Source organism: Balaenoptera physalus, assembly GCF_965194825.1.
Source record: "Balaenoptera physalus genome assembly, chromosome: 14".
Lineage (NCBI taxonomy): Eukaryota > Metazoa > Chordata > Mammalia > Artiodactyla > Balaenopteridae > Balaenoptera > Balaenoptera physalus.
The window spans coordinates 9965444-9993305 of NC_138893.1; the positions used below are offsets into that span (position 1 = coordinate 9965444).

The 27862-nt window shown below is 45.2% G+C and overlaps 1 protein-coding gene across 2 annotated transcripts in view; it reads left to right on the forward strand.

Annotated features, from left to right (window-relative positions):
* Positions 1-4639: 4639 nt before the first annotated feature.
* NID1 (nidogen 1) overlaps positions 4640-27862 on the forward strand; it is a 94256-nt gene continuing 71033 nt past the window's right edge. Inside the window, exon 1 of one of the 2 annotated variants that reach the window (XM_082423112.1) lies at positions 4640-5000. In XM_082423112.1, the coding sequence (XP_082279238.1) occupies positions 4776-5000 (225 nt within the window). In that variant the 5' untranslated portion in view covers positions 4640-4775. The remainder of the gene's footprint in view (positions 5001-27862) is intronic. The other variant, XM_082423113.1, reaches the window with a different exon arrangement.

Consider the following 27862-nt stretch of genomic DNA (forward strand, 5'->3'; position numbering starts at 1 on the left):
TGTTAATGTCCTTATTTTGACAACTGTATTGTGGCTATGTAAGAGAATGTTCCAGTTTTTAGGAAATATACACTAAAGTATTCAGAGGTAAAGAGACATCATGTTTAAAACGTATCCTCAAATAGTCTAGATAAAATTTGTGTGTGTGTATATCTATCTATCTATTTATCTAAAGAGAGAGAGAGAGAGAGAGAGAGAGAAAGGAGACAGAATTAAAGCAATTATGGTAAAACTTTAAGAAGAAATCTGGGTGAAGGGTATATGAGAACTTTTTGTATTTCTCTTGCAACATTTATGTAAGTCTGCAAATTACATAAATCAAAATAAAATATTAAAACAACAACAAAAGGCAGGTTATGCTGGAGGTCTGATGTTAATGAACCAGCAAAATGTCCAGATGAAAACAGGATGTAGAAATAGAAGGATTACACTTTATCCTGAACACTGTGGTATCTTCCAAACCAAACACATCGATGGACATAATGTGTTTCCCCCAAGTACTTTTTATCCAAATCTCCTTTGAAAATACAGTAAATTGAGCACCAAATCCTGCTTGATTCTCATCCTTTGGTAGGGATGGTCACTTAATTTAGGATAACCTTATAACAACTGAGCTTAAGTTGTTTAAAATAGCAATCACCTTATTCATGAGTTAAGTGAATTCCCCTGGAATTGAAACACTGATACGCTGAACTCTGCATGACATCTGGTAAATAAAGGAATAAATATGGCCGTATGTGGTCAGTGGCCAAACCTCACAGGAGAGTTAGATTATAACAGATGTCTCCTTCAGTGAAATAGACAACTGAGCTATTTTTCCACTCAGTTGCCTGGACATTTGTCTGAAATAAGTCAAATAGAAAAGTTACCTTGGCTTCTTATAGGTATAGTCTGCTTCCTAAATTTTGTCTTCTTGCCTTATCCCATCACAGCAGTCAATGAAAGAGTACATGTCTCAAAAGTAGGGTTTAATTTAAAGAAAAAAAAAAAAAAACTGATGTAGTCATTTAATTGTGGGTGCATATTGCTACTGCAGATATCAAATGATTTTTTTTTTTTTTGCTGCGTCAGGTCTTAGTTGTGGCACTTGGGATCTTCGTTGCTGTGTGCTGGCTTCTCTCTAGTTGTGGCGTGCGGGTTTTCTCTTTTCCGGTTGTGGTGTGCGGGCTCCAGAGTGCGTGGGCTCTGTAGTTTGCTGCATGTGGGCTCTCTAGTTGAGGTGCGCGGGCTCAGTAGTTGTGGCGCGCAGGCTTAGTTGCCCTGTGGCATCTTAGTTTCCCAACCAGGGATCTAACCCCGCACCCGCTGCATTGGAAGGCGAAGTCTTAACCACTGGATCACCAGGGAAGTCCCTCAAATGAGTCTTAAAAGTACTGTTGAATTCTCAAACTGTTGACTTTTATAAACGTGCATGCGGCATTGTGCTAGGCTCTGTGAACTTTGGAAAAGAAACAGAATACATGATCCTCGCCCCAAAGAGCTTATATCTGGGGAAAAAGACCCCGCATAAAACAACTAGAGAAAAACATCTAGGTATTAAATACACTTAGAAAATGACCAGAGCAAAATATGAAATTAAATATTCTATGATGAAGATTATTGATTACACGCTAAATGTAGTTGAAACTATAAATTCTAAAGGAGTGGCTGGCACCTGGCCCACATTGTCCTAACGGGAGGCACAGTATAGATGTCATGTCCCCAGAGCACCAGGCAATGTGTGGTGAGGGCAGGGCTATAAATAGGAAATGACAGATAGTTTACAGTATATACCAAACTAACTTAAGCAAGACTATACTAATGAAATTAGGGAACAGAAGCATACATAAATAGAGCGTGAACACTGTGTATAAACAAGGGAGCAAATATGTTTTGTGGATGGAAATTGAGGGAGAAAGCTCTCCTTCTACAGAAAGGCAGGAGGGTGTGGTAGAAAGAATATCAACTTTGGTTTCAGATACACTGGGATTCAAATCCTGGCTCTTCAACTGTGTGAAACTGGGCGCATTAACTTTTGCAGGCCTCATTTTCCCTACATCTACTACAAAGCTACTAGCTTGTGCAGTTGTTATTAGTATTAAATTCGACGCTCCATAAAGCATCTAGCAGAAGCAGGCGTTCAACAAGGAGCATTCGCTGGTGTTCTCTGTGTATCTGTTAAACATCCCACTGTGTTAATGTTGTGCCTGTCTTTCCCAGTAGACTATGAGCTGCTCAAAAAAGGGATTATGAGTTAATGGTCTTCGTATTTCGAATTCCTACTACAGTATCTGACACAGAGTGGATTCTTATTAATTGTGGAAATAATAAGGATCATGAAAAACATACATTTAGATGATAATGATGGCTTAATATTAACTGAGTGCTTCCGTTATGCTCCGATTCTGTGCTAGGAGCATTCCATGAATGATCTTATTTCATTCCCATAACGATGCTTTGTTTGTGGGAATGAACATGCCATGCAAACGAGGAGGATATAGAAACCTGCCCAAGTTCATAGGGCTAGTAAATGGCAGAGCCCAGGCCTCAGCCAGACTGGACTCCAAGCTACCCGCTGAGTGGAGAACAGCTCTTGCTCTGTATTAGCCGAGGAAAATTCCACGGACCAATAGGAGTTACAGAAGCTGTCTGCGTACTAAAAAGGCAGAGAATTCGGGAGAGGGGGTGAGAGCATTCCAGGGACAGGCAGCGGCTTCAGAGCCAGCTCTGATGTGAGACAGAAGGTGGGATGGGGGTGTGGAAGGGGGTGAGTCTGAGGGACGGGCCGGATGGGGCTGGCTGAGCGCACACTGGGAAAACTGGGGCCTGTGCAGGTGAGCACAGAGGAAGAAAGAAGAGCCTCTGTATGGGGTTCTCTCCGTTGGAACGGGCAGAGCTGGGGCCCAGAAGCCCAGAGATGGGCGGTGCAGCAGCTGAGGCTACGGATGGCATGGGGTAGAGTAGGAAGTCCTTCTGGGGCAGGACGGAGGCTCCAGGCTCCAGGCTCCAGGCGCTGCAATTCTGGGAGGGAACTGAAAGAAAAGCCACTGGATCTGGCAACAGATTGCAGGCAGGCAGCGTTAGTCGCTCTTTAACATCAAGAGAAACAAAACGTAGCAATAATGCCTCCACTTAGTGTAGTGGTGAAAGGGGAACCAGGCCACCCTGGGTCCCGGGCAGGCTTGCAGCTGTGTGACCTTAGCAAAGTGACTTAAACCTCTCTGGGTTCCTGTCTCTCTTCTGTAAAGTGGGGATGGTTTCTGTCTCCTAGGGTTATTGTGATTGCAAAACGATGGTGGATTTCGTTGGCTTTTTCTTCATATTTTCTACTGGACTCATGCTCCCTAAACATTATAGAGAACTTGCTGTTTATTGGGAGGATTCTCCCAAACTGGGTCCCAGGTCCTTAATTTTAGTGGGCAACAGGCAACGGGGGATACCCTGTTGACTCCTCCAGGTTAACAGGTCTGGCATCAAACACATACCCAACTCCCAACTTCCCAGCTCCCATTCCCTGATTTCAAAAGGCAACACAGGTTTTGCAATCCTCCAGGCTCAAAACCTTCCACCCAATTTAAACTTTTCTCCTCTCCCATCCCCCATATCAAATTTATAATCAGGTCTTATTCCTTCTTTCACTGTAATGCCTTTTAGATTCATTTCTTCTCGGTTTCCACTTTTCCTTCCTCATCCCTATTTTTTTTTTTTTCTTTCAGCGATCCTCTGATGACCTCTGTGTCTCTTCTTTCAACCCAGTGCCAAATTAATGACCAACGGATTATTTCGGATACCACTTACGTCGCTTATCTCCCTTTGTCAAGAACTCTCAATAGTTCTCCTGTGAGGGTTAGAGCGAGTTCCAATTCCTAGGTTTGGTATTAAACTTACTTCGAACTGGAATTCGGGAATTCCTTTCCCGAATTCTCCACCGGGGGATGGCACCTTGACTCCACCCACAGCTCAGCCCTCCAGCTTCTAGAAAGTTCCTTCTGCAGCCCCCTGGTGAAATTCTATCCCTTCCGGAAGACGTGGTTTGATTTCCATATCCCCAAAGATGCGATCCTTGACCAGTTATTCCACTCCCGATGTCCTTTATCACTTGGGGGCTCCACCCCGCCTAACACTGTGATACACTCATGACTTTGGGGGTTGGACCCGACTTCTGGCCGAAGTTCCCATTACCAAGCATAGGCTCCCACACTCAATAATTAAGCTGAAAGAATGGAGGGATGAGTAAATGGCCATGCTCCTGGCCCGGTCCCTTCTTGCTGATCCTCAGCACCTACTACCCCCTCTTCCTACCAGTCTGACCATGTCCGACCTCCGGACGCCACCAAGCAGCGTTGGGGTGGACTGTGTCCCCGAATCCTGAGCGTTTCCGCGTAGCCCGATCTCCACGACTTAGCCCTGGGCAGAGGATAATGCTGCAGAGCCCGGCCCTCCGCTCCTACTCCCGGAGGGGTCGTTCGGTGGGAACTGGGCTGGTTTCGGGAATCGGGGCCACCAGCGCCCATCACCCCGCGGGGAAGGAGGACGACGCGGGCAGAACGGCTGGGGGATTAGGTGTCGCCCCTCGCCCTCCCCCTCGCGGCCATTGGGCAGCCTCCGCGGCGCGCCCTGTGGACGGGGCGGGGCCCTCCCCATCTCCCCTCGGTTCCCCTCCCCTGCTTCCCGGGGTGGGAACCTCGGGAGGCGGGAGACGCGGAGGGGCTGCCGAGGGGCGTCCGGTTACATCTCCGCCTTCCTCAGCCTCCGGCCGCAGAGCCCCTCGGTTTGCGGGACGGCAGTCCGGGAACATGTTGGCCGCGGTCCGCCGGAGCGGAGCTGCGTGGACGCGGGCGCTGCTGCTGCAGCTGCTGCTGGCGGGGCCCGGGGGCTGCCTGAGCCGCCAGGAGCTCTTTCCCTTCGGCCCCGGGCAGGGCGACCTGGAGCTGGAGGCCGGGGACGACCGCGTCTCCCCAGCCCTGGAGCTGAGCACTGCGCTCCGCTTCTTCGACAAATCCGACCTCAACTCGGTCTACGTGAGTGCGACCCCGGGCGGGAGATGGGGGCAGTTGTCTGGGAGGGTGCGGGGGGCTGACGCGGCGTCGGAAGGAAGGCCCGGGCGGGCCGGGGGCGCCCGCGGAGCCGGACGGACGTGAGCGTCGTGGGCGGGGACCCGGACCCGCAGGCCGCCGGGGCGCGGGGTGCGGCGCTCGGTCTCCAAGCCCAAGGGGGCTCCCGCCTCCGCCCGGCCCGCCGACGCCTCCCCGCCGCCTGGTCACTGTCGCCCGAGGGGCACTCGGGTCTGGGGAGCTCGTCTCGTCTGCGCCGCCCCGTGCGCGCCCTGCCCGACTCCGGGACCCCGCGACCCCGGACCCCGGGACCCGGGCGGCGTTTCCACTCCGGCGGCTGTGTGACCGCGTCGCCTCCGAGAAGTCGGTCCGCGTCTCGCCATTGTCCCCTGCCTTTTGGGGACAGGTCCCGGTGCGGTTGGGACCAGGCGCGGGCGCAGGGCAAAGGCCAGAGCTGGGTTGCAGCCGGCGCGCGGGCCCTGCGACTGCCGTAGGTGCCGGGGCAGGAAAAGACCGCCAAACCGGGCTCTCCGCCCCGGGAATGTAGCCGACAGCCCCTGCATTTGTGTGTGTGGACTCCGGATGTGCCTTGGCAGTGATTCTGCTCTCAGTCCGAAGTTAAGGGCTGGGAAAGGGCGCCCCGGTGATCCAATTTCCTGTAGCCGAGCACTGTCACCATGGGGGGCGGGGGGAGGGCGGCCAGATGGGGAGCGGGACAGGGACCTTTCGCTCCCTGGATCCTTCTCTGAACTGGCCGGGCTCGGGGACGCTGTCAACTTGGTAAAGTCCTTTCGTCCCGCCGCCTGCCGCTGCCGCGCACCATGTGGATTTCATATAAAGCTGTGTGCATTCCAGAAGTGGAGGGAACAACGCCAGCAGCGGCTGGAGCTTGTCCTGCCGGTGAAATGGCTGTGCTCGTCTTCTGGCCGGGGCAGACTTCGCCCGGGACAACACCCACGTGGAGCTTGTCGGCTTTGCCCAAAAAGAATGAGTCCTTGAAGTCTCCACCGACAGAGGGTGTCCCCTTGTTGGCTGACTGCCCTGACCTCCTTGCGCAGTCTGCTGTAGCCTGTAAGACCCTGCCTTAGGTTTTTAAATGCATAAGATAAAATCCACAGGATTGCCAAGGAGATCAATTCTGTTGAAAAATGAGTTAAAATATTTTTTAAAAATTGTATTAAGTAATATATGTGGTTTTTTTTTTTAAACCGTATTAAATAGCAAGGTGTAGCAGTGGATCCAGTGTACGATCAGCTAATGCCGGAACTTTCAAGGTCATGGGGACTGTAAACAATATTCAGAGACACCTACTGTGACTATAATGTGATAGGAGAATATCTGTGACTGCTGTTAGTGGCAAGGTCATTAAGTGCTAATACTACCGTGTTTTGTTGCCTACATTTATAATGGAAGGAAATGCTAAATACCAGTTACGGGTTACTGAAAATTAAAATGAAATTTCTTTTTCTCTCTAGGTTAACAGACCCACTGAATTCTATGCATGAACCCCTATGTTAAATTAGGGCCCTCCTGCCCTTCTTTACTTGTGGCATCAGACTAACCACATTACGTTCTAAAGACCTAGAAAATCGATTGCTAAAAAGTGATTCCCGTCAGTCCACACCTTCTGAGCCAATTTGGGTTTTTCATCTGCATTTCAGTGAGAAAGACTCCCAGAGGTCTCTTTGCATCTTATTTCTGTGCTTCAGGTTGGGTTCCCAGGAAGGACTCTGAGATGGAGATTAGCAGGTAGGTTATTTCATTAGGGCGAGCTTCTCAGATCCACACTTGTAGGAGGGAGGGCAGTGAAGAAAGATTGAGCGGAGTGGCGGAGCTGCAGTGCAGGCCAGCAAGGGCATCCAGCCAGTCCCCTGGGAGCTCTGGAGGTGGGATGGCCCTTCAGAGCTCTCTCAAGTCTCCTGAGAGGGATGGACCTCCGTGTCCTTACAGTGATCCGTGGTTCCATAAGGGCTGCCCTGGACCGAGGTGTGACCCTCGGGTGAGGCAGTTTTTTCCACGGAGTCAGTTATCGAAGAGGAGGGCTGAGGACTGCATTCCCAGGAGCTGAATGAGGATCTGGTGCCACATCACAGCACCCACCAGTATCTGCAGTTTTGTAGATGCTCTTTTGAGCTGATGGAAACCCTCACATGGCCCTGAGTGAAAAGGTGAATTGACAGGACGTGTGAGCATGAACTAGGTGGTCTGTACTGTTCTGGACATTAGATTAAGAAAATGAAAGGAAACCCACTGAGAAGGAAAATGATTATTGGATGAGTACATCTACATGTGTCAGGGACTTGCTAGTTTTACATTATTTAATCCTCAAGACAACGTGCCCCCTTTTTTTCAGATGAAGAAATAATAACAATAATTAGTAATTACCCAAGGCCATAGCATCAGTTAAAAATACCCAAACTAGTATTTCAGCCCGTCTGTGTCTGACTCATAATGCTTTCAAGCATCGGACCTAAAACATGTGATGGACCCAAGGGGTTGCTGTGAGTTAGAGTAGTGAGGAAAGATTTTACAGAGGAGGTTACATTTAAGACTTGAAAGACAGGTCCATTTTCAGTAGGCGGAGGGGGAAATGGAGAGGCCATTCATGGTGGGAGGTACTGCAGGGGCAAATACATGAGGATGGGAACAAGCTTGGTATATGCTGGGAAAGTGAGGAATATGACCCCACTGGAGCAGAGTGTTTTTGTTGGAATAGGAGGGTTCAGTCTGGGATAGGCAGGTGGGGTCAGGGGATAAATGTATCAGTTAGCTCTTGCTGTGTAACAAACAACCACAAAAACGTCAGCGGCATATAACTATAAGCACTTGTTGCTCATGTGTCTGGACTCCACAGGTGGTGGGCTGATTTAGGGCGGCTTCAGCAGGAGCAACTGGGATGATCTGGTTCTGCTCTGGGAGGTGCTGGGGGAGGGGGGGTGTCTCTCAACCTCCACAGCTGTTTTGCCTAATGTGGTCATTAGCCATGTATAGCTATTTTAAATTAATTAAAATGAAATAATAATAGAATTTCAGCTTTTGAGTCACACTAGCCATATTTCAAATGCTCAACATCCTCACTAGTGACTAGTGGCCACTAGATTGGACAACGCTGCTGTTGAATGTATCCATCACCACTAAAAATTCTATTGGATGGTGCTGCTTCAGAGGGCCAGCTTAAGCATGTTCCTTTACATGGAGATGTCAGAAGCATAAGAGAGTAAGTGGAAATGCATAGTGCTTTTCCAAGCCTTCCCTTGGGTCATGCCTCCTAACTTCTCAGGGACTAAAGCAAGTCTCATGGCTGAGCCCAGAGTCAGTGGGTGAGGCAGGTCATCCCCGCGCCCCCCCCCCCCCCCCCCCCCCGCCGTGGTGGTAACAGGCATGGATACAGGGAGAGCTGAAGATGTGGAGCCAAACGATGCAATACATTACATGGAGGGTCATGAAAGATGGCTCCTGGAAGGTTAGTGGTTGATGGGTTATACTGTCTGTAGCTGGTCACAAGGCATGCCCGTCTTTAGTAAGATAAGTCTGGCAGTGGTTTGCAAGACAGCATGAACAAACAGACAAGAAGAATTTGGGAGCAGGAAAAGCAGTCCCATAAATTACTGATTTATCAGATATGCAGGAATTAGAGCGTACAGGAATGGGTCAAGGAGAGGAGTGGGCGAACCTGAGTTGATCTAAGATGCATCAGCAAGATTTCTGACCAGTCACATATGGAACGCGGAGGAGAAGGCAGGGAGGGAGAGGTTCTTGGTCTTGAGGCGTGAGAGAATGATGAGATGGTTGGCAGAGCTGACTTGAGTGAAAAGGCATTAGTCCAGGTTTGACTTGGTGGTGTTGGAGACCAACAAGGGGACCAGAACATGGAGATGCCCTGGAGCTTGTAGACCTTCAAACGACCAGTTAGGTTGGAAGGTGAATGGAAGCCTTGACACTGGTTTACAAGGGGAAGTAGGAAAGCAGGGAACAAGCTGAGAGCTGGGTTTGGAGCCCTTGGAAAGGGTACCATTAGTAATGACCCCACTCATCAGTTCTAACAGTGCGGTCTGGGGACTCCTGGGCGTCCTGGAGACTTTTTCAAGAAATTCACAAGGTCAAAACTCTTTTCCTGGTAATACGAAAATGTTGTTTGCTTTTTTTTAATTTTAAATTTATTTATTTATTTATTTTTGGCTGTGTTGGGTCTTCGTTTCTGTGCGAGGGCTTTCTCTAGTTGTGGCGAGCGGGGGGCCACTCTTCATTGCGGCGCGCAGGCCTCTCACTGTCGCTGCCTCTCTTGTTGCGGAGCACAGGCTCCAGACACGCAGGCTCAGTTGTTGTGGCTCACGGGCCCAGTTGCTCCGCGGCATGTGGGATCTTCCCAGACCAGGGCTCGAACCCGTGTCCCCTGCATTGGCAGGCAGATTCTCAACCACTGCGCCACCAGGGAAGCCCCTGTTGTTTGCTTTTTATACTCCCATGCTCTCATGTGTATATAGTGGAGCTCACTAGAGGCTATAGGATATGTGATATCTACATGTGTTGTGATATTTGTCACAGAAGATTGAATGTAGAAGATAGGAGAATCCAGCTATCTTCCATTAAGCCAGACATCAAATTGATTTGCACAAATGTACAACAACTTTTGGGTTTTATTTTCTTTAAAATTATGTTAACATGTAATGAGTTCATTATTATTTATTATAAATATTTAAATTTTTCTCAATTTTAATTTCTGATATGATAAGTATTGATCAATATGACCTATATAAACACGAGATTCTAGGGGTTCTTTAATAATTTTTAAGAATATAAAGGGGTCCTGAGACCAAAATGTTCAAGAGCTGCTGATTTGATGATATCTAGATATCGTAGGCCTCTGCCTTAATTTGAGAGCTGTTCCAAGGGAATATTCCATGGTGGAGCGAGGGGCCATCTTGGTTTCCTGACTTGATCCTGTGGGCCATTGCATGATAAGATCTGATTCTCCACGTGGAGTAATCTCTTTATTTTTAAATCAGCACAGTCCCAGTGATGAAGCCAGTCATTCTTACCCATCCTGAGTAATGAGAGGGGAGTGGGCCAGTGTTTAAATCTAGTACATGATTTGATTACATATGATGTTATTCATGTCTTGATTCATAAACATGGAGAAGTGAATTAGTTATTGTTTAATAAGTTCAGTTTGGGGAATAAAATTCTTTATGGCTATGGAAAAATAATAAAAGGATATCCTTGGAAGCAAAAAGATTGTATACTGCTCTCCTGACTCATCTCCTCATCTCCCTTCCTCATGACTGTCTGTCTGTCTGTCTCTCTCTCACACACACACACACCACATACATCTTCCACAAACTGATTTTCATTATACCACTTACATATAGGCATCTTTCCCTAAGTAAGGTAAATTTAACTCTTAAGATCTTCTAACGTTCTTCCTATTTTTACCCTACCTTCTCTGCCAATACAGGCCACTGACTTTCTTCAAAACTTGCTTCAAGGACTTCCCATGTGGTCCAGTGGTTAAGGCTCCACATTTCCATCGCAGGGGGCGTGGGTTCAATCCCTGATGGGGAAGGCGCGGCAAAAAAAAAAAGAAAGAAAGAAAATGTTGCTTCATTCCACCAACCTTACCAAGGAAGAATTCTTTTTTAAAAAATTATTTATTTATTTAGGCCACGCTGCACGGCATGTGGGATCTTAGTTCCCTGACCAGGGATTGAACCTGCACCCCCTGCATTGGAAGGCGAAGTCTTAACCACTACACCACCAGGGAAGTCCCTCATGCTAGATTTTCGATGTTAACTTTTGAGAAAGATGTTTCATACACAACAAGCTAATGCTACTCTGTCAAAGACATGGACAAAAAGACATCCCTCGTACTTTTACGCATAATATACAGAACCGTAAAATATGTCAAAATGGGAACTCCCTGCAATTTCTTTTTTTTTTTTTCCCCCTGCAATTTCTTAATGTACTGGGAAGTACAGCAAAGCAAAAGAAAGCACTACATACAAATAGTGTTTAAGCATTCTGGCATACATAGTGTTCTTAGTGTAATTGGACTGCAACTTATCTGTATATACACACAAAATATTTTAGAGGCAAGTAAAGTAAACAGAAGTACCAGTTCTGTAACTTAACTCTTGATCACGCCGACAAGCAAGTCTCTTAGAGTTCATCCTGTTCCATTGAAGCAACACTTGTGCCTATAGAACCTACTGACCCCGTGGTAGTTGCTTTTGACATCAAGGCCAGCTTCATCTGCCATTTCTTGGAGCAACATATCCACTTGGTTTTGTGGTATTGTTAGGGTTGTGGAGTGACTCATCGTGTCTTCCCTTTGTTGCGTTTGAACCTTCAGCATTTCCAGTTGGTATTTACACGTGTCCAGCGGGGCAAACATCTTTTCATGGAGGTATATACCCCTCCATGTAGCATCTGCAGAGCCAACCAACGGCCGTGAACTTTGTCACCTTGCCCGTAGTCTGAACTCCTGCTGCCACAGCAGGAGCCCCATTGCTCACACTCCAGAAATTAATTGCTTGGTTCCTCTGGTGGATTGCATTTTCAATGTGTGTTCTTGCCACTTCTGGATTGCTCTTCTTTTTTTTTTTTTTAACCATAATTAATCTATTTTTAATTAGTATCATTTATGTAGTTGGCTTTAGATGTAAAGATAATACATACTCATTGTGGAAAATGAAGAAATGCACAAAAAAAATTAAAAGTGCTATAATTCCACCATCCAGAGATAACCATTGGCAAGATTTCATTATATTTCCAGACAGGACTTTCTGGCTGTGCATTAACTTTTTTTACATGGATAAAATTATAAAGATTGCATATAAATGTTTGCATCCTGTACCTTTCATATTTCAGTGTGATTAGTAATTGTTTTTTCCATCATGAGATATTTAGATTGCTTAACAACTTTTCTCTGTTTCAGATAAAACATTGATAAATATCTTTGTTCACAGATCCTTTTCCACGTATTTGATTATTCCTTAGGGTAAATTACCAGAAGTAGATTTCGGTCAAAGGGTATAAGTCTGTTTCCTTTTTTTGTTCTTCTCAAAATAGAAAAACCTTTACTGTTTTCTCAATTAAAAGATAGTATATCCTTGTCGTAAATTAATTCAAATAAGACAGAAGTGATAAACTAGGAAGCTGTCTATAATTCTCCCCTCCTGCCTTCACCCTCCCAGACTTCACCCCCAACCTAACCACTGTTAAGAGTTAAGCCTTAATGAGCAGCCGGGAACTTTGGATGGTAAAAAAAAAGTTCTAAAACTGGATTGTGGTAATGCTTGCAAAACTGTATGCATTTACCAAAAGTCATTGGATTGTAGACTTAACAATGGGTGAATTGTATGGTATGTAAATTATACAATAAAGCTGCTTTTAAAAAGTTATAGATGACCAAATTTTTTTCTATGCATATACCTTTTTAATATAAAAATGGTATCTGATATGGATCATGGACATCTTTCATGTCAACACAAATAGATCTTATCTTTTTTTTTTTTTAATAAATTTATTTATTTATTTATTTTTGGCTGCATTGGGTCTTCGTTGCTGCATGCAGGCTTTCTCTAGTTGCGGCGAGCGGGGGCTTCTCTTCGTTGCGGCGCGTGGGCTTCTCATTGCGGTGGCTTCTCTTGTTGCGGAGCACGGGCTCTAGGCGCACGGGCTTCAGCAGCTGTGGCTCGCGGGCTCTAGAGCGCAGGCTCAGTAGTTGTGGCTCACAGGCTTAGTTGCTCCGTGGCATGTGGGATCTTCCCGGACCAGGGACCGAACCCGTATCCCCTTCACTGGCAGGTGGATTCTTAACCATTGTGCCACCAGGGAAGCCCAGATCTTATCTTTTTAATAGCTGCATAGAGTCCCAGTGTATAGCTCTACCGTCATTTATTTAAGCATTTCTCTACTGGCAGGCATTTAGGTGGTTTCCAATTTTTTGTCATCATAAACAACACTGCAGTGAGCATGCATATACAAGCATTTTTGTGCATTTGTCTGATTACATTCCTTTAAGATAAAATTCAAGAAGTGGAACTGTTGAATCAAAGAAAGTATTTTTAAATGTTTTTACTTGTATTGCCAAATTGGCCTCTAGAAAGGTTGTACTAATCTCTGCTCCTACTAACAATGTACGTATGAGAACGCCAGTGTCACCAGCCCCTCAATAGCACCCTATCCATCTTTTTAAACTTTGCCAAGATAGTCCAAAATAATCTCTCATTTACAATTCTCTGATTGTTGCTTATGTAACACCTTTTCATATGTATACTGGCCACCTTTATTTCTTATTTTATAAATTGCCTCATCATATCAATGAAATAATAACAAATGACATTGTCAGTAGTGTATAAATGAGGTGATCAAGTCCAACATATTTTGGTGAAATGATTGTGGAGTTAATAATAGCTTATATAGTTTTTCCATGAAGTTACAGCCACAGAAATTATTTAATAATACCAGGTGAGATGATATTTAGTCAGATTCAGATTTTCCCAATAATGACCATGATATCTAGATGTTTGTGTTATCTGTAAATAATAGTTTGCCTTCCTTGAATTTTTAATCCTTTAAAAATTAAGTTTAAACAGTGGCCACGTAAAGTATTCATTTAATACACAATGTTTTGTCTCCACTCACTAACAGATTGGTGACGGGATAACTGTCTTCACAATTTACCAGATTACTAACCTTCACTGATAATAATAAGGATATCATTAAAAATTAAAAACTGGATATGTATGGAGTGCTTACTACATGAGGATTGCTCTTCTAAATGGCCTTTTTAATCTTGGCCTTTCCAGCCTTTTCTTCTCTCTCATATTTCTTGGCATTGCTATTAAGTTCTTTGACAGAAAACTACAAGTTAAATAGGCGTTGCTCCATATTCGACATGGTCCCATGACTTTTTGGGGAGGCGCAGGTTTGATGGGAGGGTTCATGCAGCCCTGTCCTACTCCTGAGCTGCGGCCCGGCCTGGCTCCCTGAGATTGTGTCGTATTCCTCTTGACATCACTCGTGGACCTGCCACACTTACTGACACATAGGAAGTTTATGGTTAAGCCCGGGGCCACCACCCATGGTTATGCAGGTGGTTTGCAGCACAAGGCTCTGACTGAGGGGACAAACCAACTAAAGTCCAGCCCACAGGCCACTCACCAAGCCCTGAACCTCAGCATGGGCCTGGGGCCATTCAGAGGAAAGGGTACTTGCTTCTAATTTGCCCAAAGGCGCCCTGTGGTCTAACAGTGGCCCTGGCTGAGTCACAGAATACTTAATAGAGTATTAATTTCTAATGGGGGCGAAAGTGAAATTGGTGAATCATGTTGATTAACCAACCAACTTATAATTGAGGTCCAGTCACTTCATATCTCACCCTCTTATTATTCCAGATCTCTTTTATTATAAAACAAAGAGGTTTGATAAGATTATCTCTAAGGTTCATTTTATCGTGGATCTTTGGTATTCTCTGATCAAGTGACCAGCTGTTGAGTATATACCTTTACTATGTACAGGACACTGGCTATTATTTCTCATATAATGCAGTGCAATGTTGAGATACATCATCTAGTCATTCAAGAAATAGTTAATTTGTTGCCTAACATGCCAGGACCAGTGCTAGGCTTTGGAGATAGAGATTGAAACCAGACCAGTGTTGTTTCTGATCTTTACAGTCTAGTGAGGAAGACAGACATTAAACTAGTAATGACACTGTGATAAGTGCTGTGGGGAAGAAGTTCATATATTGTGGTGAAACTGAGCTAGGTGGAGGGTCAGGAGGACCTTCTCGACCCGGAACTAACGCATGGGTAGGGGGTTAGCCATGTGAGAAGAGGGGAAGGGGCAGAAGGGTGCCTCGTTACTGAGTGTGAGACCAGGAGCTTGTAGAGAGGAGGAGCTTGGCATGTCTTCAGGGCGGAATGAAAGCCAGTGTGAGTGAGGGCGCTGGTGCAAGAACTGGGGGAGCTGAGTCAGACCCGGACAGTGCAGCTCAGAGCCCTCCTAGTGTTTCCCTTTGCACGCAATGACATCCAGCTTCTCACCACGTGTGGTGATGGTACAGCCACGCTGGCTCCCCATCCTCATCCCTTATTACCCTGCTGTCCTCACGCGCTGGGCTCCAGCCTCACTAGCCACTTTCTATTCCTCGGCCACAGCCAGCTTGTCCCACCCAGGTGTAGACACTCCTCTCCCCTCTGCACCGTCCCGTCACGCAGGTCTCTGCTCACATGCAGACGCCCGTGCGTGTTGTTTTGTTGCGTTCCGTCTTGATTTCATCCCAGCATGTATAGCCACCTAAGACTAGTTTGTTTACTTGTGTGTTGCTCATCTTCCCCATTAGAGTCTGAACCCTTTGAAGGCAGCGTCTGACCTGCCTTATTCACCACTGTCTCCCACGTACACACCAGGAGTAGGGTCTGGGGCACATAGTGGGTGATCTGTTATGATCTGTTGAATGAATGAGGGTATGAATGAACGCTAGGTATTTCTTACTTTATTCTATGAAGCAGTGGGATGCCATTAGAGATTCTAGCTAGATGAGTGACATGATTTTTTTTTTAATTTTTATTTTATATTGTAGTATAGTTGATTTACAATGTTGCATTAGTTTCAGGTGTACAGCAAAGTGCTTCAGTTATATATATACATGTATCTATTCTTTTTCAAATTATTTTCCCATTTTAGGTTATTACAGAATATTGAGTAGAGTTCCCTGAGCCATACAATAGGTCCTTGTCGGTTATCTATTTTAAATACAGTAGTGTCTATATGTCAATCCCAAACTCCTAATTTATCCCTCCCACCCCCCAACATGATTTATTTTTAAAAGATTTCCATCTCCTCAGCAAATAAATGGCATGGGAGAAAAAGGAGGGAGAGCTGCATAGATTAAAAGAGGCTTAAGAGACAAGCTAACCAAATGTAAGGTAAGGACTTTGTTGGATCCTGATGGAAACAAAGTGGCCGTAAAACACATCTTTGAGACAAACTGCTTTTCTAGGAGAGATACATATGGAAATATGGACAGGTGAAATAATTTGATGCATGGGATTTCATTTAAAATACTTCAAAAAAGAAAAAAATAAATATGCACATGTGTGGAAGGAATAGATAAAGCAAGAACTAGAGTGTGTGGATAATTTTAGTGATTCTTCTGTGTGTGTTTGAAAATTCTCCCTTAAAAGTAGTCTAATTATAAAAAGTTTTTAAAAAATTATACTGCCTGTGTGTAAAGGACTTTTAGGGGAGGTGTGGAGGAGGAAGAGTGAATTCCACAGCTAGAGACCTGTTGCCAGGGTCCAGGGGAGGGTGGCAATGGTGTGTGGACACGGGTTGTGGGTTCTAGAGCTATTTGGAGGTGAGTGCAATGAGGCTTGCTCATGTGTTGTCTCATCTGAGACACGCAGCAGCCCTGTGAGGTCGCTCAGGCAGGTGATAGGATGAGCCCCCTATTATACAGAAGAACACTGACACTTGCAGCTAAGGGCCTTGTCAAAATACACGCAGCTCGGGTCGAGGTAGACCTTGAACTCAGATCTCCCCACTCCTAGTTCTGCGGTCTTTATACTATGCCACCTTGGATACCGACTTCTTCCCCTCCTTCATTCATTTATTCATTTGACAGTCTCTCATCAGCACTGTAATGTACAGACTTTGGGGCCAGGTGTGTGAGGCTATATCACACATGATCCCTGCTCTCACGGAACTCACACTGCATCACATCACTCACCATTGCACTGCTTGTGAAAAAAGTTGGTTCTTATCCCTTAAGGAGCAGCTTTCTTAACTGCTTTGTCCTCAGGTAAATTTTTTTCTTAAATTTCTTTTTTTTTTTTTTGGACTCGCCGCATGTGGGATCTTAGTTCCTCAACCAGGGATTGCACCCATGCCCCCTGCAGTGGAAGTGCGGAGTCTTAATCACTGGACAACCAGGGAAGTCCCTTTAATTTTTAATTAGAAATGTTTTCACACACACACACAAAAGGGGAGAAATTAGTATCATGAACACCCATAGACACGCTACATAAAGGTAACTGTTGTTAGCATTTTCCCTATTTGTTTAATTTCTCTTTACTCGTGTATCCAAAGTAACAATAAATTACAGTCCTCATGACATTTCATCACTAAATATTTTACTATGCATTCCTAAGACAGTAACAGCATTTCCCTACCTAACCAGCATACTATTATCAAACTAAACAAAATCAATAATAATTTCCTGTTATCAATTTATGCCCAGTCCATATCAAATCTCTCCAGTATCCCCAAAGCTGTCCTTTATAGCTAGACTCATTCAGACTGGGGCCCAAAGGATGACAAGCATTACATTTGGCTCTTTAGTCTCTTCTAATTTTTAATTTAATTTAATTTAATTTATTTATTTGGTTGCACTGGGTCTTAGTTGCAGGAGGCAGGCTCCTTAGTTGCGGCTCGTCGGCTCCTTAGTTGTAGCACGTGGGCTCCTTAGTTGCAGCATTCCAACTCTTAGTTGCGGCATGCATGTGGGATCTAGTTCCCCGACCAGGGATCAAACCCAGGCCCCCTGCATTGGGAGCGTGGAGTCTTATCCACTGCACCACCAGGGAAGTCGCTAGTCTCTTTTAATTTTGACAAATACGCTCCCCCTTTTTATTTCTCACTTTATTTAAGAGTCACTGCTTAATGTCCTGTAGAATGTCCCACCTTCTGCATTTGACTGTTTCTTTGTAATGTAGTCTAGCCTGTTATTCCATCTCTGTATTTTCTGAAAACTGGTAATTTTGAAAATATTCAGGTTAGACATTGTTTTCTTTAGAAAACGTGTAGAGTTTTATTTTTAAATTAATTTGGGAAATAGTAAGACAATGCAAATGGTTAACAAAACTTGTAAAAACAGTGTTAAAGGAAGTTTCCTTCCTACCCTGGCCTCCAGGCCCATCATTCTCTCTCCAGAGACAATCACTATTCATGAATTTTTTATCTCCTTGCAGAGAGAGTCTCAAATGTACAAACATATATATGTACACATTCCCCCTTCCTTTCTACACCTCCTTGATTTTCTAAATAACAGTGTTATGAGATATAATTTACATACCCTAAAATTCACCCCTTTAAAGTGTACAGTTCTATGTTTTCTGTATACCCAGGGACTTGTGCAACCATCACCACTGTCTAACTCCAGAATATTTTGCTCACCCCCCAAACAAACCCAGTATCCTTCAGCAGTCATTCCCCATCTCCCCCACCTCCCCACTGCCCCGGTCCCTGGAAACCACTAATCTACTGTCTGTCTCTATGGACTTGTCTGCCTTGGATGTTTCACGTAAATAGAATCATACAACATGTGACCTTTTGTGACTGGCTTCTTTCACTGAGCATAACATTTTCAAGCCTCCTCCACTTTGCAGTACTTAGCAGTTCCTAGTTCTTCTATGACTGAATAATATTCCATGGCTTTATTTTTCCTTCCATAAGTTCATGGATATTCAGGTTGTTTCTCCTTTCTGGCTATTACGAATAATGCTGCTATGAATGTCCGTGTCCCAGTTTTCGTGTGGACATCAGCTTTCAGGTCTCTTGGGTATATACCTAGGAGTGGAATTGCTAGGTCATATGGTAACTCTATGTTTAACATTTTGAGGAACTATCAAATCGTTTTTCAAAGGGGCTGCACCATTTTACATTCCCACCAGCAATGTATGAGGGTTCCAGTTTCTCCACATCATCATCAACACTTGTTGTTATCTGACTTTTTGATTTTAGCCATCCTAGTGGGTGTGAAGGGGTATCTCATTGTGGTTTTGATTTGCATTTCCCTGATGATAATGATGTTGAGCATCTTTTCATGTGCTTATTGGCTATTTGCATATCGTCTTTGGAGAAATGTTTGTTCACATCCTTTGCTTATTTTTAAATTGGGTTATCAGTATTTTTATTGTTGAGTAGGTTAAACATTATTTAACAAGAATACTTCATGAATGAAGCCATATATGTCACAGTGTATAATATCAGAAGGCAAGTGATGTCTAGTTCTTGCTCTGCTAGCTGCTCGTGTTAAGGTGATGACAGCTAGATCATGTCTGTCGTGTTACATTTTTCCCCTTGTAAGCAGAGAGCAAGCTATGGGGTGATACTTTGTTTGGCCTTATGCAGCTGTCCCCTTGCCCACCAACCTTTCACTTAATGTCCATAGCAACCATTGATGATCTTTGCCTGAATCAATTATTAAATTAACGATGGCCAAATTGTGTCTTATTTTGTCTTGTTGTTTACTTGTTGGTTTCTAGCATTCTTTCTACATTTATTAGCTTTCATACTCCTGTAAAGAAGAGCTTTCCCTCATCAACTGGGGTTTTTGGGTTACACTGACATGGTTTGTTCTGGAAAAGCAGATAAGTGCTTAATTCTTTCCCTATAATTTCTGATGTTCAAATTAAGGGACTGGTGTTCCAATTAAGGGATTGGTATAATCCAAATTCAGGGAGTCCTGGTGCCCTAGTCAGCACAGGTGAACTTCTGATATCTCTATCCAAGGTGTTAAGGAGGGGCACACTTCTCCGTAGAGACTGAGGGTTTGGACAAGGCCCTTCTCTTGCCTTTCCTGATCACCTCCTGTTCTGGAATGCTGAAGGACACTTCTACCTCTTCTTTGATAGACACACCAGAGTTTAAAATTTAAAGACTCCCAACCATTTTTAAATGTTGGCAGATAATCTCAGGTAGAAATTTCCTGCAGAAGAGATGGGTAACTTATCCTGAGTCTCTCATTAGACATTAACTGGATTAAGTTTAAAACACTGACTCATCTTTTAACTATTACTACCAGGTTGCCCCTTGTTTTTATCTGCTAATCCTTTTGTTTCTTTTTTTTTTTTTTTTATAAATTTATTTATTTATTTATTTATTTATATTTGGCTGTGTTGGGTCTTCGTTTCTGTGCGAGGGCTTTCTCCAGTTGCGGAGAGCGGGGGCCTGTCTTCATCGCGGTGCGCGGGCCTCTCACTGTCGCGGTCTCTCCCGTTGCGGAGCACAAGCTCCAGACGCACAAGCTCAGTAGTTGTGGCTCACGGGCTTAGTTGCTCCGCGGCATGTGGGATCTTCCCAGACCAGGGCTCGAACCCGTGTCCCCTGCATTGGCAGGCAGATTCTTAACCACTGCGCCACCAGGGAAGCCCAATCCTTTTGTTTCTATTTCTAATTCAAGCCAGAGTCATTTCTCTGGCTCTGTGGAGTTAATAGAAAATATTTGCAATTTAGACTCAAGAGTTTCGTTCTGGCACTTCTGGTGTATGATCTTAGGCAAGTCCTATAAACGGAAACTCATTTTTTTCTCAAATGGAGAATGAAGATGATATTAATGCACGCTTTACTAGGTTCACTACAATAACTGGAGTAAAAAGACTTTGTAAACTGTCAAGTACCGCTCAAGTGGGGCAGGCCCCAGGTCCCCTCTGGGCTCTAGGCCGGAATCAGTTATTACCTCCACCTTGACTGTATCATTAGTTCAGGCTGTTTCAGGGACTTCTTTCTCAAGTTTTTCTTTTCTTAGGCCCTTTTCATTTTCTAGGTTTTTCTAGCTGCGCAGTCTCTATCCATGGAGCCATCCCATGAAGCTTTGCAACTTCCAGGACTTTCGCTCCCCATTTCTCTAAACTAGGTGGCTGAGTATAACAGAGAGAGCACCGGTAATGGACTCGACCAGATGTGGGTTCAAATCTTGGTCCCATCACTTGCTGGCTGTGTGACATGAAGCTAAATTAAGTCTCTTGTGATTTCCTTGTCTGTTTCATACACGTGAAAAGAGGGGTGGTTGTGTTAAATTAAAAAAAAATGCAAACAGCTTTAGTAAAGGGCCTCAAACCTAGCAGTAAGCGTTTGCTTCCCTTTCCTTCTTTGGCCTAAATTATTTTACCTTAGGTTCCTGCTTCCTCCCACCCGTGGAGTTTGCTTTTGCAACTGCAAGCAATTTCATTGTCTTCCCAGCACCGCTCTTTGCATTTCTAAAAGGAGCCCATTTGTTTTTTATTTGTGCCTACCTCAAGTATTCTTAACCGCATCTGTTTTAAAGAAGGCTTTCCCCTCACGGTTGCAGGGGAAAAGCATTCTGCCCTGGGGCCTGCTACCAGGCTCATTGAAGTCAAAAAAGATTTGCTTGTATATAAGGAATCTAACACATAATTTTAATGTATGGAGTATCTGCATTTAGACTTTCTCCAGGGCTTCATTTGCCTGTAAGTTCACTTTAAAGATGCAAGGAGATTGGAAGTGCTTTTTCTTTTAAATGGGGGCCACTTCCTCATTATGAGTTAGCGCTCTGTCCCGCCTCTTCTTACTGTCAGCTGAGTTGAAACAATTGTTAAAGTAAGTGGCTCCAACTGTTAGCCCTGTGAGGCTTGCATTTTCACCCGGGGGCGTTTTGTGATGTAACTGATGGTGCAGCTGGATGCAGAGCCTATTGTTTGGTGGGTTCCTTGGGGTGAGTGAATAGGTGTGTTCTGTACAGGGGTGTAAGGTTGCGCTAGTAACACGCTGAGCTGAACATTAACTTTGCTGAAGGAACTTCTTTTTCCCAGTGTGAACTGTCAGCAAGATTCAGGGCGGTATTTACCTTGGTCAGTGTGCTGGATGTAGCTGTTTTTCAATAAAGAAGCAATGTATTATTACGCTACCAAAAGCCTCAGCGAGGCAATGTTTGGTTAGAGTTACCTTAAGACAATAATATAACATCATCATCATCATCATCATTATTACTTTAGCCCTCAATAATACAGACAGACTTTCTCAGGAATGCACTCAATTCACAGGAGTTTTGGGACTTCCCTGGCGGTGCCGTGGTTAGGACTCCGAGCTTCCATTGCAGGGGGCGTGGGTTCGCTCTCTGGTTGGGGAAACTAAGACCCTGCAAGCCGTGCACTGTGGCCAAAAAAAAAAAAAAAAAAAAATTTCACAAGAGTTTTGCCATGTTATAGTTACCAAGTCCAAGCTCACACTGCTCGCTGAATGACAGGCCAATAAATCGAGAGAGGTGTTGGGACAAGGAATAGTGACTCTATTTGGAAAGCCAGCAGACCGAGAAGATGGGGGACTAGTGTCCCCAGGAACCATCTTCCCTGAGTTAGGGTTCAGGCTTCTTTTATACCGAAAGGCGAGGGGGTGTGGTTGGTTGCTGCACACTTTTTGGTGCCAGAATCCTTTGTCCTTGCAGCTGACCATGTAGGTCTTGTGACAATGTTCCTATAAACGTCCAACAGGACAAATGTTATTATTCTCTGTTCTGCAACTTTTTCTCTCTGTATGAATGGAGAAGTGTTATACCTTTAAAGTTCAAAGCCTTGAGAATGGGCTGTCCTGTATATTTCAGGCTACAGGCAACATTCTTTTTTTTTTTTTTTTTAAGAATACATCTTTATTGGAGTATAATTGCTTCAAGGTTAAAATAAAAGAAACAGATCCAATATAGAGTTAGATTTGTTCTTCCTTATTACATAATCCACAGCAAGGAATGTGCTGGTGCCACTGGGACTCAGGGCTCCTGAGTCAGGACTCCAAGGTGCTGATTGCGAACTGTTAAAAGGTAAACTGGGGCATATTAAAATTTTTAATCGTTTATTTGAGCAAAAATCGATTTGAATCGGGCAGCATCCAATCTAGCAGATAGAAAGGAGCTCTGAGGAGCTATGCAAAATGAAAGACTTTTATAGGCAGGAGGGAGTGGGAGCAGGGTAGTTATCTGGCCAAAAAAAGCAGGTCCTAGTATTGCAAAGTTAACTTTTCTTTAGGGGAGGGCAGGGTCTACCCAGCAGATGACCTCACTAGTGCTGATCAGGTGGTTTCTGATTGACTGGTTTAAGATTCCATAGAGAGTGGAAACTATAATTAAGTCTCAGTTTGGTGATGTGGGGCTTAGCATAAGCGACTCCATTTTGGGCCTGTTCTGTCTTTTAACAAAAGATAGAGAGAGGTGCAGATGTAAAGGAGCTGGTGGTAAACCCTGCTTGGGGAGGGCAGGAGGGCTTCACAGGGAGAAATGGGACTTCGCCACGGACAGGAGCTGAGTGAGGGTCTTCGAGGCCGAGGGGACCATGAATGCAAAACCACGCAGTGTTAAGTAGGTGAAACACCATGGTGAGTTTGGAGAAGTGTAAGCAATTAAAAACAAAAAAATTCCAGGGCTTCCCTGGTGGCGCAGTGGTTGAGAGTCTGCCTGCCAATGCAGGGGACACGGGTTCGAGCCCTGGTCTGGGAGGATCCCACATGCCACGGAGCGGCTGGGCCCGTGACCCACAATTGCTGAGCCTGCGCGTCTGGAGCCTGTGCTCCGCAACAAGAGAGGCCGCGATGGTGAGAGGCCTGTGCACTGCGGTGAAGAGTGGACCCCGCTTGCCGCAACTAGAGAAAGCCTTTGCACAGAAGCGAAGACCCAACACAGCCAAAAATAAATAAATTAAAAAAAAAAAAATCCAGCACATGTATTTCTACTCTAGACTTTTCCTCACCAACATTCATATCAAAACTAAAACCTGGTCCTATAATCCACGTAATTTTTCAGCTGGCACAAAGCGGTGAACAGAAAATAATACTGGTGACTGCTGTATAATACTTATGTTTAATAATTGTTTCTTTCTGGACTCCGGGCCCTGCACCTGGAGCCTCAAGCGTCTGCAACTTTTGGTTCATGTTAATTACTAAACCTGCTTTCACCAGCACCTTCTACTCATTAACACAATCTAGCGGGCCCAGTGCAACTAACATTCCTGAAAATCTCTGGTAGAGGAGAGGCAGGGGTTATGAGGGAAGGGGTGGACCAGTCCGGGGAAGGAGGAATTCAGACAATGAACGTGGGCCCTCCTCCTCACAGAGAGCATTCATGTGGGCTTAGCTATAAAAGTTAACTGCCTTTCTTTAGAAACTTTAAACTTTAGATTAATCACTTCATTATCTGTTTTTTAAAGTTCATTTTGAAAATTTTAAACATATGCACAAATAGAATATTATGATGCACTCTCATGAATCACTCAGCTTCAACATGTATCCATTTATGGTGTGTCTAGTTTCACCTATATCCCCACCTATTCTTAATATTCTCCCCTCTTACCTAAACTGAATTGTTTTTAAACAAATCCCAAACATTTTATTTCATTGTAAGTATTTCAGAATGTATCTCTAAAAAAATGACTTTTTAAAAACAAAACGAGGACTTCCCTAGTGGTGCAGTGGTTAAGAATCCGCCTACCAATGCAGGGGATATGGGTTCGAGCCCTGGTCCGAGAAGATCCCACATGCCGCGGAGCAACTAAGCCCCTGTGCCACAACTACTGAGCCCACGTGCCACAACTACTGAAGCCTGTGCTCCTAGAGCCCGTGCTCCGCAACAAGAGAAGCCACTGCAATGAGAAGCCCGCGCACCGCAACGAAGAGGAGCCCCCGCTCGCGGCAGCTAGAGAAAGCCCACACGCAACAACAACGAAGACCCAACGCAGCCAAAAATAAAAACGAAAACAAAAAAAACCCCTGCAAAATCATGATCACACCTAAAAAGTTAACAATATTTCCTTAATGTCATCCAGTATCACACAGGTTCATAAAATATTTTATTTGCCTTTCAGTTGACTGGTTTAAATCAGGATCCAGCTGAAGACCACACATCACGTCTAGTAGATATATACCTCACGACTTCTGAAATCTACAGGTTCCCCTCACCTTTTTCCCATGCATTTATTAAAGAAACTGAGTATTTGTCCTTCAGGATGTCCCATATTCTGGATGCTGCTGGTCACATCCCTATGGTATCTTCCAAGTGTGCTTCTGTCCCCTGTATTTCCTCTAAAGTGGTAGTTAGATCTAGAGACTTGCTCAGACTTGAGTTATCGGGTTCACATTTATGCAAAGTGTTTTAGTAAATCGTGTCGCACTGCAGCGGAAGAACCGCGGACACATAATGCTGTGGCCCTTCTCGAAGCTCACCGGGCAGTATTTCTCAAACAGCCTTGGTCGGAGGCTTTATCCCTATGAACCTCCCCTCTGCACTTCCTGTAGGGAGTCGGGAAGGGAGGGAGCTTCCGTGTGCCAGGCAGGGGATAAGCTCTGTAGCTATGGCACAGACCAAGACGGACCTGGTCCTGGACCACAAGGGATGTACTGTGGCGGTGGGGAGAGCGGCCAGAGCTGGCAGGTGAGTCAGTGAGATCCCTACACACTGTGGTCTGTGCCCGGAAGGACACAAATAGGAGGCGGAGATATAAATGGGGGCCAGGCGTGAGGGAAGGAAGGAGGAGGGGCCAGCCAGGGGAGCCCACACTGGATGGATGGAGGAGGCTCCCTTCGAAGGTGTTATTTCAGCTGAGCCCTGGAAGAGACGAGAAAGAGCCCGTTATATGGGTGCAGGAGGTGGGGAAGAGGGGTGCTGGTGGTCGCCGGGATGGAGAAAGTGCCCGTATACTTTGGAGGCCGGACACGCAGGACATGGGATGAGAAAGAGCAAGGAATCAAGGCCGACTGCCAGGTTTCCTGGCTTAAGCAACTGGGTGAATAGCTGTTATGGCGACAGCCCTGGGCAGCTGGACAGGCTGCGTGACTCTCTCTGTGGTCCCCAGTGTAGTCCCTTTGGAGATGGTGTTACCGACCTGGGTCCTTGGATTCTTTAATCAATAGAAATTGATAAGAAGCCAGACAAGAAACTCAGGCAAGGCTTTACTGGGACTTGGGCTGCAGCTTGAGGGGTAAAAACAAGAAACAGGTGCCCTTGCTTGCTTGTTCTCCTAGGGGGGACGCGGTGAGCTGGTCCCTTAAATGGGGTGAGGGTGGGAGCGGATTGGTGGGTCGGGCTGGAAGGGTGGCTTAGGTGGCCTGACCACCCCCTTGGTGGTGCTGTGCGCAGGGGGCACGCGCAATACCCTGCTTTTGCTCCAGGGACCTCAGAAGTGGCGATTGGTTTGTGGCCTTTTTGTATCTTATTGTTCATAATTTGTCCCAACTGCGCATGCACACAGTTATTTTCAGTCCCCTATAGTTTCTTTGTATTCTGTTGCTGGAGGAGACGTCTGTCCAGGTCCAAGTGCAAGCGCTCTGGTAGAGGGTCGCAGGTCCCAGCCTGTCTCAGTGGTACCCAGGTCTGTCCTCCTGGCCTCCTAAGTGCCTTTTAGGCCCTTTGTGCGCCTGCCCTTCTGTTGAATTGCTCGACTTGAACAAGACGGAGAAAAGGAACCAGGCCAGTATCATGAGCTGGACAGATTTGTGAAATAAGCCTGGCACCCAAATGTAAAGGAATATCGTTCATCAAGTCTGCCATTAATTGTTACATTTGGAAAAACACAAAAACAAAACTGAAAACGTGAGCTTCCCTGGTGGCGCAGTGGTTGAGAATCCGCCTGCCAATGCAGGGGACATGGGTTCGAGCCCTGGTCTGGGAAGATCCCACATTCCACGGAGCAACTAAGCCCGTGAGCCACAATTACTGAGCCTGCGCGTCTGGAGCCTGTGCTCCGCAACAAGAGAGGCCGCGACAGCGAGAGGCCCACGCACCGCGATGAAGAGTGGCCCCCGCTTGCCCCAACTAGAGAAAGCCCTCGCACAGAAACGAAAACCCAACACAGCCAAAAATAAATTAATTAATTAATTTTAAAAAAAAAACAAAAAAACAACTGAAAACGTTTACTAAGAAGTTTAAGAATCAAATGAAACTTCCGGGTGTTCTGTATATGACATCTTTTCTTCATTATCATAGACAAGTGAGTTGAATGTGCCATAAAACTGCCTGAAAAATAATTTTCCTGCTAATACTAATGAGGGTTATCTGGTCTTTGTCCAAAGCATTTGCAGGCAGGGCGTCATGCTTCTTGTCTAAAAACTCAATTCCTAAAGCGTTCCTTGTGAAAGTAGAAATTCCTGTGCCCAGATTCTCAGTAATGTAAGGCACCGGGAACATTTTCAAAATTGTTGGCCTGATTTAAATTTCACTGGAAAACAGCTTTTTAAAACCAAGTTGTCTGTATGTGGCTTCCATGTGATCACTTCCCACTGGCAGCTGGTAACTGCCAACTTCTGGCGGCTTGAGAAAGTGAGCCGTTTCCCACGCTCTCACACGGCAACCCAATCAGGATGTTTGTGCTGGGAGATGTTTGGATGGGGTGGAGGCGAAGAGGGCAGGAGACCAGCTGGACGAGGCTCCTTCCCTGACTCCCTTCTCTGCAGCCTGTCCGTGCATTCTAGAAAATCATTGCTGGTGCCAGGTGATGATGGAAAATATGTCACCCGAACAGTTAACAGACCGTGACACTTGGTAAAACGGAAGGATCTTGCTAGGTCCACACTTAACACTCAAACCTGTTGTTCTTTTCCCTTCCCAAATTGGCTCCATCACATCGAAGCTTTTTACCTGGTTCTTGGCATGTTGTAGAGTTTGGTCTTAAGTTCCTTTCCTTCTTGTCGGCCGCTGCCCCCTTCTCTAGGAATGAGGTCTGAAGTGACTGAAGGATAAGGCCGTGGGAAGAGGAGGGAGGGAAGTAAGTGACTTGGAAAACCCACAGGCCTTCTAATGAACTCCTGAAGAATTGTAACTCCCTTTGCTGCTGTGTTCTTCCAATTTGTAGCCTCTTAAAGTGCAAACTAGGGCCATATGCAAAGTCGCTCCCATTGGATTAGGGATTTTTTTGTTTTTAATTTATAGACTCCGGAAGTAAAAAGATCACTGGCGTGGTGTTCTCTGAACTGTGCACTAACAAGGATGTGGGAAGGGCTCAAAGCCTCATTCTAAGCATGGCTTTGCAGGAGGCCCAAGCACACTCACCGCCAGGGGGCTCTAGTCCCTTCCCCATTTTCCCAGGGGATATGGGTTTTAGCCAGAT